This window comes from Dermacentor andersoni, chromosome 3, assembly GCF_023375885.2.
Source record: "Dermacentor andersoni chromosome 3, qqDerAnde1_hic_scaffold, whole genome shotgun sequence".
NCBI lineage: Eukaryota > Metazoa > Arthropoda > Arachnida > Ixodida > Ixodidae > Dermacentor > Dermacentor andersoni.
The window spans coordinates 3,652,747-3,670,870 of NC_092816.1; the positions used below are offsets into that span (position 1 = coordinate 3,652,747).

Below are 18,124 nucleotides of genomic sequence, written 5' to 3' on the forward strand. Positions count from 1 at the left end.
GAGAGCTGGAGCACTATTCTACAGTGTACTAGAATAGTAGCTAAAGTTGGAGGACAGACGACAAGGTTCGCGCTCGCTTTGAAACAGTTGGTCGTCTGTTCTTCCTTTTCTTCGCTTGGTCATCCATCGTGGTTGAGTAAAGATGTAATATGCGTGAATGGAAACATTTTATGAAGATTTTTCTTTGAGAACGCGTTATTTGCGTAGCCATATCCACGTTTTAGACGAAGCCTCTTACAACACCAGCCAACACGAGCCTCGCAGACACATATACCGTCCACGACCTAGTGGAACTCCGGACCTGCACAGATATCCGGCTTCTATGGGAGCAGCTTGCGCCCACTTTCGTTCAACTGACGGCCATAGGTGGCGCTTTTATAACCTGTTCGTCTGCTACGCGGCGGGCGGCCGTGCGGCGTTGTAATTAGTACGACAGCCGTTGTGTTGTGACGAAGTGCTTGTCTAGTTGATGATTTTTACTAACACAGTGACAGTGATGTCACAAGGCTTTGATTGGTCACTTGGCTCCAAAAGTTGACTGCCCGAACCTAAAAAATGTCGGAGCGTGTAGCCCGCTGCTCTCTAAAATAGCGTTAAATAGCCGCTCCTATTGCCTTTTTCAAGCAGATCATTATAAATCACATTGTGTGTAGAGTTCGCAACGATTAACAGTTTATTAACAACGATTATTAACAGTTTCATTGTACACGTTGTAAAATTCGCTTCTGCGCTCTTTAGGGGCTTGAAACCACCGTAACGTTTGACGACAGAACGGTTATTTCCGCTCATTTTAACTCTTAAAGTTGTGCGTGAACGCGTCGTGAATTCAAAAAGTGAATTACGCACACAGCTTCACTGCGTACGTATCTTACGTATAAGCACCACCGTTATGCTACCGCTGTACCACGCAGGAAAGCTAGCTTTACAGTTTGAAGAGTTCCGTGACACGATTTAAGACCTGCAGTGCAACACGTTTTAAAGCACTGGGATGGCTTAATTTTTTGCAAGCTTTCTACTGAGCTAGACATCCAACGACATTAAAAACAAGATATGCTCACCTTCCCTTGAAACAGAATCGATCAGCCTATTGCACATATCGGGCGGAGGACTTACTCGTGAATACATTTAACATACTTTTACCGGATCATCTGCCTTTCACTACGGCACACAGCAGTAAATCATAATGCCATCTACGACGTTAGGCTATCTGTAACCAAGTAAATAAGCTAGATTATACTATGAATCTTTTTAAACAATTTTTCCAGTCTCTTACGGATGTTAGGAAAGGGAAATTTATGCCGTTGATCTAGCATTGCAGCTGCCACCTATGCTCGTTGTTTACATTTCTTGCACCGCTCCTCCTCTTCTAGTTTCACTATTCAAGCGCAAAGCATTCGCAAATATGTTCTTGTGAATTTATTCATTTACCGCCAATATAAGCGCTTTGTGCCTGCCGAAATGGCAAGACAAGCGCTGAACAGATCGCAGAAGCAGACGACAGCGAACAGGTTATAACTAGCGCCACTCTGCTCGTACGTTCTTTCCCTAGCGGCAAAAGGGGCGAACTAGACCAGGCGTGCTGGAGGAGCATAGACGGTGGCGCCAGATTACCCTCTAGGTGTTGTAGTGAGAAACTCTATGGTGAATCCCATTTGTGACTCCTACAATTTCCACGGAGGTCGTGACAATTTCTTTATCTATGCATCTACCTTCGTGGCCCCGCCAACTTGTGACACTGAAAGCTGTTACCGATGTCTACTGCTGTGAAGACCGTATTTTGCTATGACAACGTAGACGAAAAGACCTTTCACACGGAGATATATCCGAAAGTACGTTTGTGCATTCGGAATCGACCCAACGTTGAAATTTCCGTACAACAGCCTGTGCAGCATTGCAGGCATGCTGAGGTGTCCTGTGGTTTGTGACTACGGCGTTGCGGCCTCGTAATCAGAGCGTGGTCTTGGCATATTTTTGAGGTGTCGCCGAACCCACGGGCCGCCATGTGGTTGTGGCTGCACGCTTTCTGTGTATTAATTGACTTCTAAAAACTGCTGCTCTCGTCAATATCTCGTCAGAGTAGAATTATTTCGTTACTTCAGTATTGCCATATGATGCACTACTTTTCGAACAGTTCTCCGAAATCGGTGCATTACCCGTCGCGGTGGCGCTGCGCTGCTGATTACTGTACAGCAATCTTCGAAAGGACACTGCGGGGACGCGGTTCGGTTCCGGCAGCGACGGCCGCATTCTGATTTTGGACGAAATGCAAAAACGCTTTGGGTGCATGAATTAAAGAACCGCAAGTGGTCAGAATTAATCAGGGGCCGCACACAGATTGCAGTTTCGGGGCGTTAAACCCCACAATTTAATCTTGTGCACTTTTAAGAAGAGCGCTCGCGCAAGATGAGCCACAGCTAATCTAGGGTACCGTGGTAATCTGGAGCCAGAGGGGATTTCCCTTTGTCATTTAGGACTCGCATAACAGCAGCTTTCAGATGCTGTGCCATTGCCTTCTAGAGTGGGGGTTTTGGCATCATGTACTACGACACAATTTAGTTTGATCCCTGTTCCTATACTACTTTATTTCACTCTTATCTTGTGTGGTCTTATTTTTTGTCCATTTAATACATTCAGTGTGTTACTTGCTGCATATACTTACCGTACTCCTGCTGCCTTGTTGCTGCATTCTCTGCCGAGAAACGTTGAGCACCCATCAAGCTTCGTCCTGATGTCCCTCCACTCTTCTGAGCAGAAATAAAGTTGATTCAATCACTCATCATATACAACCATCATTACTCTAATGCAAGGAAACACGCCTTAAGAATTGATTCTAAAAGTTGCACTCTCTTGGCACAGTAAAAGAAACCATTAGTGCCAGCAGCCAATGAAGTTTCGACTGAAAAATTCACAGAAAGTCCCACAGTTGCTTTATGAATCTAACCCAAGTCACCAGCAGTATTAAAATGACCCAGGCTGTGGCGAGTAGGCATATGCATGAACAATGCTGGTACTGTGAAGTAAGACGTTGCTCCTTGCCTCTCCAATAAAATGCATGCAACTGTGCTGCTCCAGCATTGCACTGCCTTTGCTTTCTATAGATGGTTAATCTAATGCAGGAGACGACAGCATTTGGACGCCACCCATTGAATTGGCTTTTCTGTCGGGAAAGAGGACTACACATGCTACTTAACCCCTTTCGTGTTATGCTATTATCCTCAATTCTGATTTTTAAAAATGGGCAAACCATTCATTGGAAAGCTGAAGTCTAGTAGCACTACAGAGGGAGATGAAAGAAGCTGAACTGAGAAGTATTACCAATAAGTTAGGCTCATTTCCAGCCCTTATTTTATGAGGAATGGGTGGATGAACTTGGGTTCTCCATGGCACAAGACAGGTTAATCTTGTTTTTCAAGTTGGCCATAATCGGCAGACATGTTTGTTCTTGCAATGTCAATTGCTCAACAGATTTAATGCATATCCTGAAGCCAGTGCATGGCCGCACTTGAACTGGCTATTAATGGTATTGCATGAAAATGGCATAAGAAATTAAGTAGCACTGAGTGAGCTAAGTATTAATAAGCAGTTTAGTCTGGTCCCTCGAGTATTTCCTCATCTCACCTTGCTGCAGAGGGAGCCAGCAGTCTTGAGAGGAGTGTCTGTTGGTCCTTGCACGTTGCTGTGGGACAAGGACTATCTATGCACTCGAGGGGGCAAACGGGATGTCAAGGTGCACGTTTCACAAGACAGGCACATGGACTTCATTAGCAAGAACTTTTTATACAGGTTGGTTTTTGTCTAACTTGTGTCATCATTTGAGAAATTGATTTAAATGCATGTCTATGTGCAGAACACTGCCATTTTGTGAGCTCGTGCAGCGAGCATCTGGCTCCAAGAAGGCTAACTTCTTCATAAGTGAGGTGAGCATGGCACTGCACTTAAAACCAACTGAAGCAAAGTGTTGCATTGGTGAAGAAACAGTTGCATTGATAGTATACCTACACAGAAGGCTGCATTGTGTCAAAAACCAAACAGATGCACCAAAAACAACTTGCAAAAGATCCTTCTTTTCCATATTGAGAAGGCACCACCATTGCTGCAAGCGATGCAGGCTCTCCCTGACCAGAACCAATGTGCCTTCTCCATACCTATACTGTATGCTGCGTGCAGCTGCCCTGCCATGATGTTCTAGCATAATTTAATGGCAAAATATACCATTGGGACCAGCCCGCATGATAGACTTCATATCAGCCTTATCATGCACGGTAGGCTGCTTGGGCTGCCTGTCTCCGCTGATTAAGAATTTTGTTGATTAAAGTTAGACTGAGTACTTGAGCAGCATGTGCAAAACCTCTCCCCAGCAGTGCTCCCCTGAAAGAGCAGGATACCGGGCCTGCTTGTACCTGTCTTTATGAACTGGCTGGTTTCTCTAGAATGAACTATGCACTTGTCGCAGCTGAGCCCTACTTACTAGTGTCAATCATCAACTATTGATTTTTAACAAATTTAGATCAAGTGAAGTTTCATTGCATCCGGCCTTTTAAGTTCCAGCAGAGCTGTGCAGTATAACATACTTTCGGATCGAACTGTATGCTGTTGCCACCATCTGTCCCTTCCTTACATCCTGTCCATTATGCAGTTTTTTTTTCTGCACATACCACCAACCCTGGTTTGGGGCCGAGTTACATTGTAGACGCCATCAAAAACGGGGTAATAGTGCCATGTCCATTAATATTTTAGGAAAGCATAAATGGCAATGCAGTACTTCTTATTTCAATAATTTGTTAATAACTTGTGAGCCAGAAGGAGTGTTGCAAAGAAGAAGCTTGTGTGCATTCTTGCTTGCATGTGTTTTGCTGTGCGATATGACTGGATGTTCTGCTTTAAGCCTTTCATTTTACCAACGGAACAAAACCTCTTGCATGGCTGGCCCCTTCGTCTAGATGGTCCTTAATTGAAAGTTGTTTGTTGTGTCTGTTTCCTGTAGTGAAAAGTGAATTACTGTGCATTATTTATCTCCCTAGGATAATTATCGATGCTCTATTAGGTGCATACATTCTCCACACTTGAAATCAATTAAAGCATAACCAAGGAGGTGATGCATAATTGAAACAGTCAATGAAGCGACCAGGCAAGAACTTGAAAGACAGCACTTGTTTTGGTTCTTTACCTGTCGGCACTACTAACTTCTCTACATTTAATTTTGCACCAGAGAGAGAAATGAGTAAATTAGTATTACTAAATCATTTAAAAATGCACTTTCCTTTTTTCTTTTTCTGAACAGACAGAGCTTTATTACTTAAGAACACTTGGGTCTGACTCCAGGAAAGAACCTGCCAACATTGCTACACAGTTTCCAGAGCTTGCTGAAGACGTCACCTTGCCGAAGCTGTTTCCCAATGAAGCATTTTTCTCCAGCGTTCTTCGAATTGCATCCCCACAGCTTTGCTTGTGGACTCATTATGATGTATGTTCACACCTTCATCAACTTTAATTTGCCTTGGGTATCATCTAATGTCTGTTGCAGGCTCATCGTGTGCCTGCACTTGAGACAGTGCACCTAGGGTGAGAATGTTGTGTTGATAAATTGTACTTGTAGCTGGAAACATTGTAAGAGTTAAATTGGGATTTATATTGTCACGTAGTAGTGACAGTGAAGAAGGCAGTAAAACTGTGGATGACGAAACTAGCGTTTTATTGGGCGAACCTGTGCTCTCAAAAGCAAGTTACACTCAGAGAAAGACGGTAGCGGCAAATACAGCTGCCGATCGTCGAAAATTTGATCTGCCGGTCAAGCGTGCCGGCTTTTATACATGAGTCATTGAAGGTTCCAGAGTAATTGCTGGTGCCCAGAAATTGATGCTGTCTTCCAGAAAGTTCAACACAATTTGCGTTGCACATGCAATCAGATTACACAAGCTTCGGTGGCAACAGACAGAAGATAGAACCATAGATAACATTAGAGAAACTTTCGATACATGCAGGGACGTCCCACCGTCTAACATTTGTTGGACAGTGAAAAGCGGTCACTCGAAAAAGATAAACAAGTACATGTGCCAATATGTCCTGGCAGTTCAGATCTGTGTGCCTAGAGGCATAGCCAGAGGAGTCCTGTTGAGCATGTGTGTGTGAGAGGCTCTGATGCATTGACCCTAATGGGGGTCAATACACTACCCTCTGAAATTTTCTGAGAAACTCCTCCCCCTTCTTTCCTTTCCTACAGAGCAGAAGGTTTCAGGAGTCAGGCTCAGAAAGAGCGACATAGATGGAAAAGAGAGCTTGAATATGAAAGCAAGTCGTAGGCTAGTTGTGGTACGAGGGTGGAGGGGACAATGCCCTCTCCCACGTGCATGCATGAGATGTCTTCATCATCACACTAAGAACAAATAGGTGAAAGGTGTGTCTACATCAGCTCGCATCTGATTGTGGAAAATGCGACTACATTTTTACTTCTTGGAAGAAAGAAAGAGAATTTTGCTGACTGTACTGTCGATGGTTGAAAACTGAACATTGGCCAGAAAGGGGGATGGTGCAATGAAGAGGGAACAGAGAGAAAGCGACAAGTGGGGAACAAAAAATTACAGAGGACCTATTTACAATAATTACACACACAAGAAAAAAGATGGGACGAGTACGTGCTTAAAACTTGGGAGCATTGTTACGCCACACGAGGCCTTCACGTCGTTGAAGAGCTTCTCATTTCTGCTACTTGGCCGAATCATCGACCACACTGCTTGGAAGAAAAGCATTCCAAAAATATTGCAACTTGCTTATCTAGGAAATTAATAATAAGCCCCCCCCCCCATTTTTATTTTTTATTTCCTTTGTTTCTGACTTTCATTATGTAAATAAACTTGAGTAGATCTTGCTGTTGTGCTAGTTTGATATTTTGTTAAGAATCAAAATAGGACAATAAAGGGGACAATGAAGGAGGACCTACAGAATGCTGCTTTGTACATGGCAAAATATATTAAGGACGGGGGGGTATAGAGCCAGGCAAACTAAGAAACAGCCATGAGAAACACATGGGAGGGGAGGTAGGTGGCCGTGACATCCATGCAGTGGCGCCGCCTTGAAAAAAGTAAACAGAAATATAGGAATGTTAGGGGCTGCTGTGCCTTTCAACAACTGGGTGAATTTTAAAGAGTGCGATAGTAACTGATGGAAAGTTTAAGGAGGAGAATGAGGTGATGGATATGAGAAGGGCGGTTGGCGGGGAGCAAAAACGTGCGCAGAATGTGTCAAGAATGAAGGTGGTGAAAAATTATGGACATATGGAGACCATCTCGTCACTGCCTGATCCCTCAAATACCAGACAGCCATAACCAGCCACCGAGCCGAGTTTCACCTACCCCGTTGTAACATATCCTGCTTGCTGCTGCGAGAGCACCATAACAAAACGTCTCTGCAGCCTTCAGAACAGTCGGAAGTCAGGAGACAACACTTTCAAATCTTTCAAAGCTGCTAGCCTTCATTTTACTGCTAATTACGGATACTGTAATTTTGACAAAGGCTCCTTACAAAGAAAGCAGCCCTGCTTCGGGCTGTTTGCCTCATCGATTCCAGAGTTTGATCAAATCAGGATCAGGACTACAGTACCATAATTGCAAGTTTCCTCCAAACATCTCTTCAAACAAGTTGCACAGCAGGTCACTGAAAGTGAGTGAAACATGCATCATGTGAAGCTATCGAAGTTCTAGTGCAGAAGTTCATTCCTGTATTTTAAATGTAGAAGAATATAGCACGCCCACGGTGCCAGAAGCACAATGCAGTAATAGGTGACTTGAAAAATAGTGTTCACCCTTCTCTGTATGTAGCAGTGGCTGAACCACTCACTAGATCTCCAGGGTTGGAAATCAACACTTATCTTCACTGTTACCTGGGCTGCAACAAGCCTCTGTTTGTTCGTTGCTTTTCTTTCTCCTTACTTTTCCTGTGTCAAGTAAAGATTAAAGAAAATGCCATTACTTTTTCTATTCATGGAAAATGGATTGACTGCGGATTTTTATAGACCATTTGCAAAAATCCAAGTTTGCTGTCTTGCCTGGCTGTTGGCATTTTATTTGTTTGATTTATTTCATACATACTGCCAATCCCAACAGGTGTTTTTGCTCTTCTCTGCAGACTCTATTCCTCCCTCCAAGTGAGGTGTCTCAAGGGGAGGAGTGCGAGCTCAGAGACTTTAGAATTTCTGTGAAGACTTGTCCTCATGGTTCCCGATCCCATGTAGCCGAGAGGAAATGTATTGTTGCGATTCAGCTGCTTTTGCCATCACTGAAGCCTAGAAGATCGAGTAGTGAGGTTTAGAGTGGTAAAGGCAAAGCTGTTCAGTGGCAAGAACACATTGTTCTGCTAGTCTGTGGACGAGAACACTGTGGTTGGAAATGCATCTCTCGTGCATGTGTAGAATATGTCTGCAAAGGGTGGGCCATAATGGGCTTGTAAATGCTGCTGCTTTGGAAAATCAAATGGTGCAAAAAACAGGGCTAAACAAGAAGACACAAGACAGTGCACTGTCTTGTTTTTAGATAGTTGGTCCCAATTATAGTGCTGTTCATTTTCCCAAGTCATGTGCCAACTATGTCATCAACATACATTATATATAAATTTGTAAACGAAATGCTAGTCTTTCATTAATATTGTAATGCAGCAGTTATCATGATGTTTATTACACGTTGGAGATGCGACGAACCGACCACGCCCAAAGCACGGATCACACTCAAGAGTGAGCCCCACAAGCGATGAGGAAGTACCCCATGTGAACCCCACATGATGATGATCATGTACAGATGACAAAGAATAGCTTATAAATGCCCACACTAATGTCCCCTCACGCGAGAGCGGCCATCCTGGCCGCAATTCAAAGGGGCGGCGAATGCCTCATGAAAGGCTTCATACGGGAAACGTGAACAACCTCAGCAGCACGGCAGCGGCGGTTATTTGGAACAATAACTGGTGCCACGCGATAGTTAACCGGAGAGCTCTGCTCTAAGACTTTGTAGGGGCCGATGAACCGAAGCTGAAACTTGTCACACAAGCCAGGAGTACGAACTGGTGTCCAGAGTAGCACTTCCTTGCCAGGGCGGAAGCACACGACGCGATGAGAGGCATCGTAATGCTGCTTGCGGTCCTGTTGCTGTGCTTCGGTGTTGATGCGGGCGAACTGGCGACAACGCAGAATGCGGGACACATATTCTTCGCAGGAGGATGGACATCCATCGACAGTTGGCGCGAAAAAAGAGACGCCAAAACAGGAAGAGGGCGAACGACCATAGACAAGGTAGAATGGCGAGTAACTGGTTGTGCGTTGAACAGCGGTATTGTACGCAAAAGTCACGAATGGCAAAATTGCATCCCAGTTTCTGTGGTCTGGTTCGATGTACATAGCTAGCATGTCTGACAGCGTGCAATGAAAACGCTCTGTTAAGCCGTTGGTTTGTGGATGGTAACGGAGGTCGTCTTGTGGGTGGTTCTGGGGGCTCTGAGTACTTCATCTACTAGTTGCGAGAGGAATGCTTTTCCACGGTTGCTCAGGAGGACGCGAGGAGTACCGTAACGCAATATTAAGGCTTGAAGTATGAATGCAGCAACTTCAGAGGCTGAGGCAGAACTCACGCAAGCTGTCTCGGTGTAGCGTGTGAAGTGGTCAACGGCTGTCACAATCCATCGTTTACCGGTGAGAGTCACAGGAAGAGGACCATACAGGTTGCCTAGTGATCAGTGTCAATGAGCACAGAAATGGTGACGCTATCAACATTAATGTCTAGCTATCATGACCGTTAAAGTAGCAGGCGCTGATGTAGGCGCTGTGTCTTCCGCCATTGCAGACGGATATCCAACACGACAACCGCTGCGGAGTTCTGTTGTGCGGTGTGATGTACCCCGCACCTGCACCAAAGTGTGACGGAGGCAAGATGTAGGTGAAGGATATGTTTACAAAATACTTACAAAAAAAGCTAGAGCAAAAGAAGGTGTCTGATCTGGCTCACGTACAAGTGTCCTCATCGTCATCTTCATCGCTCTGCCAAACCTCGTGTTCATCTATGTATTGATCTCTCCGTAACATCATCCCAATTATATACATCTCAAATAATAAAATATGTTCTAAAGAAATAGGCATGGTAGCAAATTGAAAGTTTCTTTTTTGAATAGCTGTCAGTATACATGACGGTAAAATGAATGCAAACCTCAATATAGCAGGGACGAATGCTTGTGTTGGATTGAGCTGAGGTGTGCCAGTGGCTAGCAAAACAAGACAGCTTGAGATTTTAAGGTGGCTCTCTCTGCAACTGGCATTATGCTGCATAGTGGTGACTGTATGCTTAGAATGGTGCCGTCATACGCTAGAAGCCATACAGAACAATATGCTAGAGCAATATGCTTCTAGCAATATGCTAGAAGCCATACAGAACAGAGCAGCACGTTTTATTTCTTGCGATAATAACTATTCTCATAGGGTAACTGAAATTAAACAGAATCATGACATCATTTCACTTGAAACTCGCCGTTGCATCGCACTTCTCTGTTTGTTCCACAAGTACATTCATGGTAATAGGCTGTCTCCGCTACCTCTCGAAAGGCCTTTGCACATGTCAAAACGCCTCCATAACAATTTCAGTTACTCGCGCATCTTCGGTCACACATTAACCTTCAACAGCTCTGCGCTTCCACGTGCCATTTCTCTGTGGAACGATTTGCCCGACACTATCGCTTCCATAACAAACCATGATTCCTTCCGCAACCAAGTCAGCAGTCATCTTTCAATAACACCCTTTTAATCTGTTCACCAACTTATTGCTTTTCATTGCTATTTCTCAGCTGCATCGTGGTTTGTACTGTGCATCAGTTACATTTTTTAAAGTGCTGTATCTCTTGTGTTTGAATGCTTTATAGTAGAAATGTATAAGTGCCACTTGCTACATAATATGTTCACTAGCTCATATAGTACTGTTTCTGTTTATACCCCCGCTTACGTCATGCTTCTACGGGGGCCTGTAAGGTTATTGTAAATAAATAAAAATAAATAATACAGTCACAGTGCAGGGCCAGATTCAGGTGTGCCTACCTTGGTGGGGGGTAGGGGGGTGTGCGGGGTTCAATGCAGTTGGGGAGGGTTGCACAACTAACCATATGTCTGTAACTATCATCATCATCAGCCCATTCTATGTCCACTGTAGGACATAGAATGGGCTGCAGTGGATCGGATGGGCTGCGATCTCCAATTACCCCTGTCCTGCGCCAACCGATTCCAGCTAGCGCCCGCGAATTTCCTAATTTCATCGCTCCACCTTCTCTTCTGCCGTCCTCGACTACGTTTCCCTTCTCTTGGTACCCATTCTGTAATCCTAATGGTCCAATGGTTATCTAACCTCCACATTACATGACCTGCCCAGCTCCATTTTTTTCTCTTAATGTCAATTAGAATATCAGCTATACCCATTTGCTCTCTGATCCAATCCGCTCTCTTTCTGTCTCTTAACATTATGCCTAGCATTCTTAGTTCCATCGCTCTTTGCGCGGTCCTTAACTTGTTCTCAAGCTTCTTTGTCAGTCTCCAATTCTCTGCCCCATATGTCAGCACTGGTAAAATGCACTGATTGTACACCTTCCTTTTAAATGATAATGGTAAGCTTCCAGTCAAGGAGCTGACAATGTCTGCCGTAGGTGATCCAACCCATTTTTATTCTTCTATGACTTTCCTTCTCATGATCAGGGTTCATTGTGATTAATAGACGTAGGTAAATGCACTCCTTCACAGACTCTAGAGGCTGACTGGCAATCATGAACTCTTGTTCCCTTGCCTGGCTATTCATCATTATCTTTGTCTTCTGCATATTAATCTTCAACCTCACTCTTGCACTCTCTCTGTTAAGATCCTCAATCATTTGTTGTAACTCGTCTGCAGTATTGCTGAATAGAACAATGTCATCAGTAAACTGAGGGTAGCTGAGATATTCGCCGTCGATCCTTACTCCTAAGCCTTCCCAGTTTAATAGCTTGAACACTTCTTCCAAGCATGTATGAGAGAGATTGTGTCTCCTTGTCTGACCCCTTTCTTTATAAGTATCTCCCACTTTTCTTCTGTAGAATTAAGGTGGCTGTGGAATCTCTGTAGATATTTTCCACGGTATTTACGTAAGTGGTCTGTAGTCCTTGATTACGCAATGCCTCTATGACTGCTGGTATCTCTACAGAATCAAATGCTCCTTCGTAATCTATGAAAGCCATATAGAGAGGCTTATTGTACTCTGCAGATTTCTCGATAACCTGGTTATTGACATGCATGTGATTCGTTGTAGAGTAACCTTTCCTGAAGCCAGCCTGCTCCCTTGGTTGAGTAAAGTCCAGTGTTGTCCTTATTCTATTGGAGATTGTCTTCGTTACTATTTTATATAATACATCTTATGTATAATACATTTTATATAATTAGTCTCCCGTTTTGTGGATTAGTATAATGTTTGCATTCTTCCAGTTTTCTGGGACCCTTGCAGTCAGTAGACACTTCGTATAGAGAACCACCAGTTTTCCAAGTATGTCTCCTCCATCATTTATTAAATTGGCTGTTATTTTATCTTTTCCTGCCACTCTTCCCCGTTGCATGTCTTGCAAGGCCCTTCTGACCTCTTTGCCAGTTATAGGAGGAGTTTCTGTATCATGTTCATTACTGCTTCAAATGGAGGCATTCTGATTCCTCTGGGTACTGTACAGGTCAGTATAGAATTATTCCGCTGCTTTACTATACCTTCAAGATTGCTGATGATATTACCCTGCTTATCTTTAAGTGGTGCATACATCTTTGTTTGTCCTATGCCAAGTTTCCTTCTCACTGATTTCAGGCTGCATCTGTTTTTTTCGGCTTTTTCAGTCTTTCTCACGTTTAATTTCGGATATCGCTTAGTTTCACCTTCTCGATCAGTTTTGACAGTTCCGTGAATTCTATTTTATCTCTTGAATTGGACACTTTCATTTTTTGTCGTTTCTTTATTAGGTCCTTTGTTACTTGGGATAGCTTGCCTACTGGTTGCCTTGGTGCCTTGCCTCCCGCTTCAATTGCTGCCTCTGAAGCCAACCTATTTACGGTTTCATTCATTAGCTCTATGTCATCATCATCTCTCTGTTTTAGGGCTGCATAATTGTTTGCAAGTACCAGCCTGACTTTGTCTGCTTTTACCCTTACTGCCTCTAGGTTGACCTGTTTCTTCTTGACCAATTGCACTCCTTCTCTCCTTAAATTGAGGTGAATCCTAGCCCTCACCAATCTGTGATCACTGCACTTTACCCTACCTATCACTTCTACATCCTGCACTATGCTGGGATTGGCAGAAAGTATGAAATCAATTTCATTTCTTGTTTCACCATTAGGGCTTTTCCAGGTCTGCTTTCTGTTGCTATGCTTCTCGAAAAAGGTGTTCATTATTTGCAGCTGTTTCCTCTCTGCAAATTCTGCCAGCATCTCTCCTCTAGCATTGCTAGAATCCACGGCGTAGTTGCCAATTGCTTGTTCACCAGCTTGCTTTTCCCTCACTTTTTCATTGAAGTCGCCCATTACTACAGTATACTGAGTTTGCACTTTTCTCATCGCTAATTCAACATCTTCATAAAACTTATCTACTTCATCATCATTGTGACTCGATGTTGGAGCATAGGCTTGTACTACGTTTAATCCATACCTCTTATTAAGTTTGATTACGACTACTGCTACCCTCTCATTAATGGTGCAGAATTCTTCAATGTTGCCCGCTATGTCCTTGTGGATTAGGAATCCTACCTCGTATTGCTTCGTATCTGGGAGACCTCTATAGCAGAGGACATTACCATTAGTCAGCACTGTATTAGCTTCACCAGTTCTTCTACTCTCACTAAGGCCAATGATATCCTAAACAATGTCTGACAGTTCCCCAAAGAATCCTGCAAAGCTAGCCTCACTCGACGGAGTTCGGATGTTAAAGCTTGTCAGGGCCAGTTTCCATTGGTGGCCTGTCCGGGTCCAGAGAATCTTAGCACACTCTGCTGCATTACAGGTCTGACTGCTGCCTGTCTGACTGGTCAGGTGCTCCGCAGCTGCTGGCGACTGAGGGCCATGGGTTAACTGTAGGAATCATCCAAATAGTAATTATTTGTTCTCAGTTTCATCCCTTGATGCCTCTTTCATTGTCACCTTGCAGACAACCATGTGGCCAGTTTGAAAACTATTTATTGACACCGGTGGGCATGGTTAAACGTAATAGCACTAAAAGCTAAACACTGTAAGGAGACAGAAAGGGGTGGTTCAGCTCGCACTTACCCTCTTCGCTACCGAAAAAAATGTAGGCAAGAAAACAGCAACATTTTCAACATTTCATTTGAAATGGTTTCAGAAGTGCAGAGAAAAAGATTGAGAAAATTTTCATTTTCGAACGATACAAATAAGTGTCCACAAACGTGGACATTAGTTGGGAGCATGGTAAATATAAAGGGAACAATTTTACCCTTGCAAGCACAGGAAAACATTGCATTTTATGCACAAAACTCACGACTTTGCTTTGCAATCTTTGTTCCTGCATCACATTGCATTTGCAATTTTACAAAATTCTGGGAAGTGGTCAAAACCATTTTCTTTTGTTGTCGTCAGAGCTAAACTGGTCTGGTCTCTGGAGTTGTTGGTCTACTTTCGTACCTTTATTCCCTAGTACCATTTCAGTTTGGGTTATACAGGGTGTTTCAGTGAACACTTTCAAAAATCTTTAAAAGTTGCCTGTGGTAGATATCACAATTCTAGTTCATGAGCTGGTCTACACGAAGCGGCGGACAATACTTGCACAAAAAATTGAAATGCAAGATCGACTAATTAATAAAAATTCACTAATTAAGTTTTAAACTAACTACATTATGGCCCATATTGCAATTTACAAATTCTAGCCGTGGAGTACGCAACGCGGATCCACTTGGAACGAATTTTCAAGATGACACCACTTTCGATATATAAATTCCAGAACTTTGCAGGGAAATGCATTGGCGTTCCAGTTAATTTGTTAACAAAACGTTGCTTCATGCACTGAAGCACACAAATAACTGGAATGCCAGTGCATTTCTCCGCAAAGTTCGGGAATTCGTATCTCGAAACTGGTGCAATCCTGAGAATTCATTCCAAGTGCCTCGTGAAGTCCACTGCTAGAATTTGTAAATTACAATATGGGTCATAAGATATGTAGATAGCCAGAAGTTAATTAGTGAATTTTTGTTAATTAGACGATTTTGCATTTCAATTTTTTGTGCAAGTAGTGTCCGCCGCTTCGAGTAGACCAGCTCATAAACTAGAATTGAGCTATCTGCCACAGTCAACCTCTAAAAAATTTTGAAAGTGTTCACTGAAACACCCTGTATATCTGGTTCATGTTTTGGCTACATCCTGCTTGAAACACAAGAGAAACCACACCTCTTTTTGTTGTAGGTGCAAAGCTGTCATGTCGCCATGGTATTCAACCCATGCATTGTAGACTGCAATGCCGAGAAAATGTGTTAGCATCCTAATGACCCATTTCCTAGAGTTGACCTTCGTCCTAGCATATAAAATATACCTGTCAATTGGTTATATTCCGATACACTTCCCAGGTGCGGTAGTAATATTTTTTCATGTCATCCTTCGACCGGTACTTGCATGAAGACATGAGGTCTATTCTGACAGCACTGGAAAAGGAATTTACGCCTTTGTTTTCTTTCGATTTGACCAGACACACATTTCTGTTCTCACACATGAGGGAGGTCAGTTCTCCACGGCTTACTTTGCTGTTCATTGGGAAGGCTTACAGCAGTACCCTCATTGCAGTTTGGATTTACTCTTCCACGCATGAACTTTTTTCTCTTGTAGTAAGCAATCAAAAATCTTCAATGCAGTAAAATATTGATTTGTGAAAATATGCTACTGCTGCGTAGTTGTCTCCACAAGCTATATTAACACCGCTCCGCCTAGGCCACTGGCTTTCATGTCATCAGCAAGGACTGTACCTTTCCCAGTGTATATAAAAAAAATCAAGCACTAACACATCTGGGGAGGAAATCCGTGAAACACGGAACAAGATGCACGGAATCTACACACCTACAACTTATGTCCACAAACGGGGCACCGAGTGCTCTATGTTCACAACTTCTGTGCACAAACATGGATAAGCTTTGAAGACGTCTGATTTTGGCTTTTAGCATGTTGGAACTTTGCTTAGTGATTCACAAAGAACAGTGCCATAAACTTTACCTGCTGTGTTCCACATACAAGAAATATTGCGAAAATTGGAAAAGCTTACGCATTGGTCAACATGCGCTGTGCGAGTTGGTCGTCGCCAGTTTGTATGTTTTATATGGAGGAGGAAGAAAAAAACTTAGTAGTATATCAGGTGCTGGAAGGTGACTTGTGCTGCCCTCTTTTGGAGCATGAGTAAAGCACATTCTGTGCGATGAAAGGCGCGAGTTTGAATGACACTGAATGGTTTCCATATCTATTGATACTGAAAGGTGACTCATACCGGTATGGACTCCTAACATAGCTGTGCGGAGTAAGCGAGCATGTGTCTCCGAGTCAAGGAGGGAGAAGGGAAGCCTCCCTTCTTGCTGCCGCGCTGATGGCCCTGCTTATTTAAACAGCCTACTCTCTGAAGAGGCAAAATTAGAGGTGGGGAGGAAGCGATTAGCTCGCTTCCACAAAGGCGGTGGTTGCGTTAGCCAGTTTCGTGCCTAACAAAAGGTAGAAGTGAGGGGTGCTTTGCTCGCTACGGTCAGCGTTGGACACCGCAGCGGCTCAGTGGCTTAAAAAATTCCACGTGCCAAAAAATCGCTGTTGAGGGAGGTGGAACGGGTGCGGGATGGATTAGTTAGTGGCCTTGGGAGTGCCCCCCCCCCCCCCGGATCCGCCACTGTCGCAGTGTGGGTGGCTACCCATTGACAGTGAGCCATGCTGTTGAACACAGCTGCCAGTCTGAACCTGCAAATGGGGCCTGCTATGCTAGATTAAGTTATTATGCATGCAGTTTCAATTTAGGCTCAGTGTGTTGCAGAAATGAAAGCTTTTATTTTTTCGTTTTTGCAGGTAATGGACAATTTTCTAATTCAAGTTAAAGGCAAAAAGAAGGCTGTACTGTTCCACCCAAATGACTTTGAGTATCTTTACATACAAGGCAAGTTGCATAAGTTGATCACAGAGCCTGTTTGTGTTGTTAAGTTTTTATCATGCCAAGCTGTGTGATATTTCATATTTTGCATATATTTTCCAGGTGACAAATCTCGTGTTTTGGATGTAGAGTGTCCAGACCTAGAAAAGTTCCCCAAGTTTCAAAAAGCTACACGCTATGAAGCTACACTGAATTCTGGTGACATATTATTCATACCAGGTAATCTTTGTTGTGAATAAGCTCATGCTATCATTCTTTATTTGTGCCTATTTCATTACAGCATTGTGGTTTCATAACATGACTGCTCTGGACTTCGGAATTGCTGTAAATGTATTCTGGAGGAACCTGGATGCAAGTTTGTATGACAAGAATGATCCCTATGGGAACAAGGACTTGATTCCTGCTGCCAAAGCCCTCGCTTCGGTGCAAAGAGCAACAAAAGAGTTGCAACTGCTTCCGTTTGATTGCCAACAGTTCTATGCGCTGAAAATGATTTCACAAATTAAAGAAACCTTTAATTTGTCTTAATGTGGCAATTTAAGCAAACGGAGGAATAAATGATGTCTCATATGCATTTGGAGTCTTTCTTTGCTGTAGCGCTATTATTAATTGTGAACTAAAGGATTTGCAGGTCCAACCTTACAATACAATGTTTTAATGGCTGCGAATATGTACTACGAGCATGAGCGTACAACCTCTCGCGAAGTCGAGTAGCCCGAAGCAACCGATATATTTTCTGCATCGACGATATAGTCATAAGCAGTTTACGATGACGTGTTCAAGTAGAAAAGCATTGAACCAAGCACTAAACCGCTTTTCAACTGCCAACCGTGCGAGCTCACAGGGTTCGAATTCCCGCGCACTGTCGCTACCATTGCGGCTGCCGGTAGACCAATCATCTTTATACAAAGTAACCGTTATAGAAGTGGAAAATTGAGTAGCTGTAGGCGCTGTGTGGCTTTAATGTGTAGGTAATAAGTGTTTGTAGA

General features: G+C 43.4%; 1 protein-coding gene across 3 annotated transcripts; it reads left to right on the forward strand.

Moving 5' to 3' along the window:
- Positions 1-1,618: 1,618 nt before the first annotated feature.
- LOC126520617 (tRNA wybutosine-synthesizing protein 5-like) lies at positions 1,619-17,709 on the forward strand. Of its 3 annotated transcripts, none has more exons than XM_055065664.2 (9): positions 1,619-1,829; positions 3,629-3,783; positions 3,848-3,917; positions 5,282-5,464; positions 9,825-9,913; positions 14,019-14,106; positions 17,054-17,141; positions 17,238-17,354; positions 17,416-17,709. In XM_055065664.2, the coding sequence occupies exons 1-9, from the start codon at positions 1,752-1,754 to the stop codon at positions 17,661-17,663; spliced, it is 1,116 nt and encodes a 371-aa protein (XP_054921639.1). In that variant the 5' UTR covers positions 1,619-1,751; the 3' UTR covers positions 17,664-17,709. The 3 variants fall into 3 exon arrangements, with proteins under 3 accessions (XP_054921639.1, XP_050025371.1, XP_054921640.1); XM_055065665.2 differs by lacking the exon at positions 1,619-1,829 and adding an exon at positions 1,911-2,027; XM_050169414.3 differs by lacking the exons at positions 9,825-9,913; positions 14,019-14,106 and having other exon boundaries at positions 1,624-1,829.
- Positions 17,710-18,124: the final 415 nt, after the last annotated feature.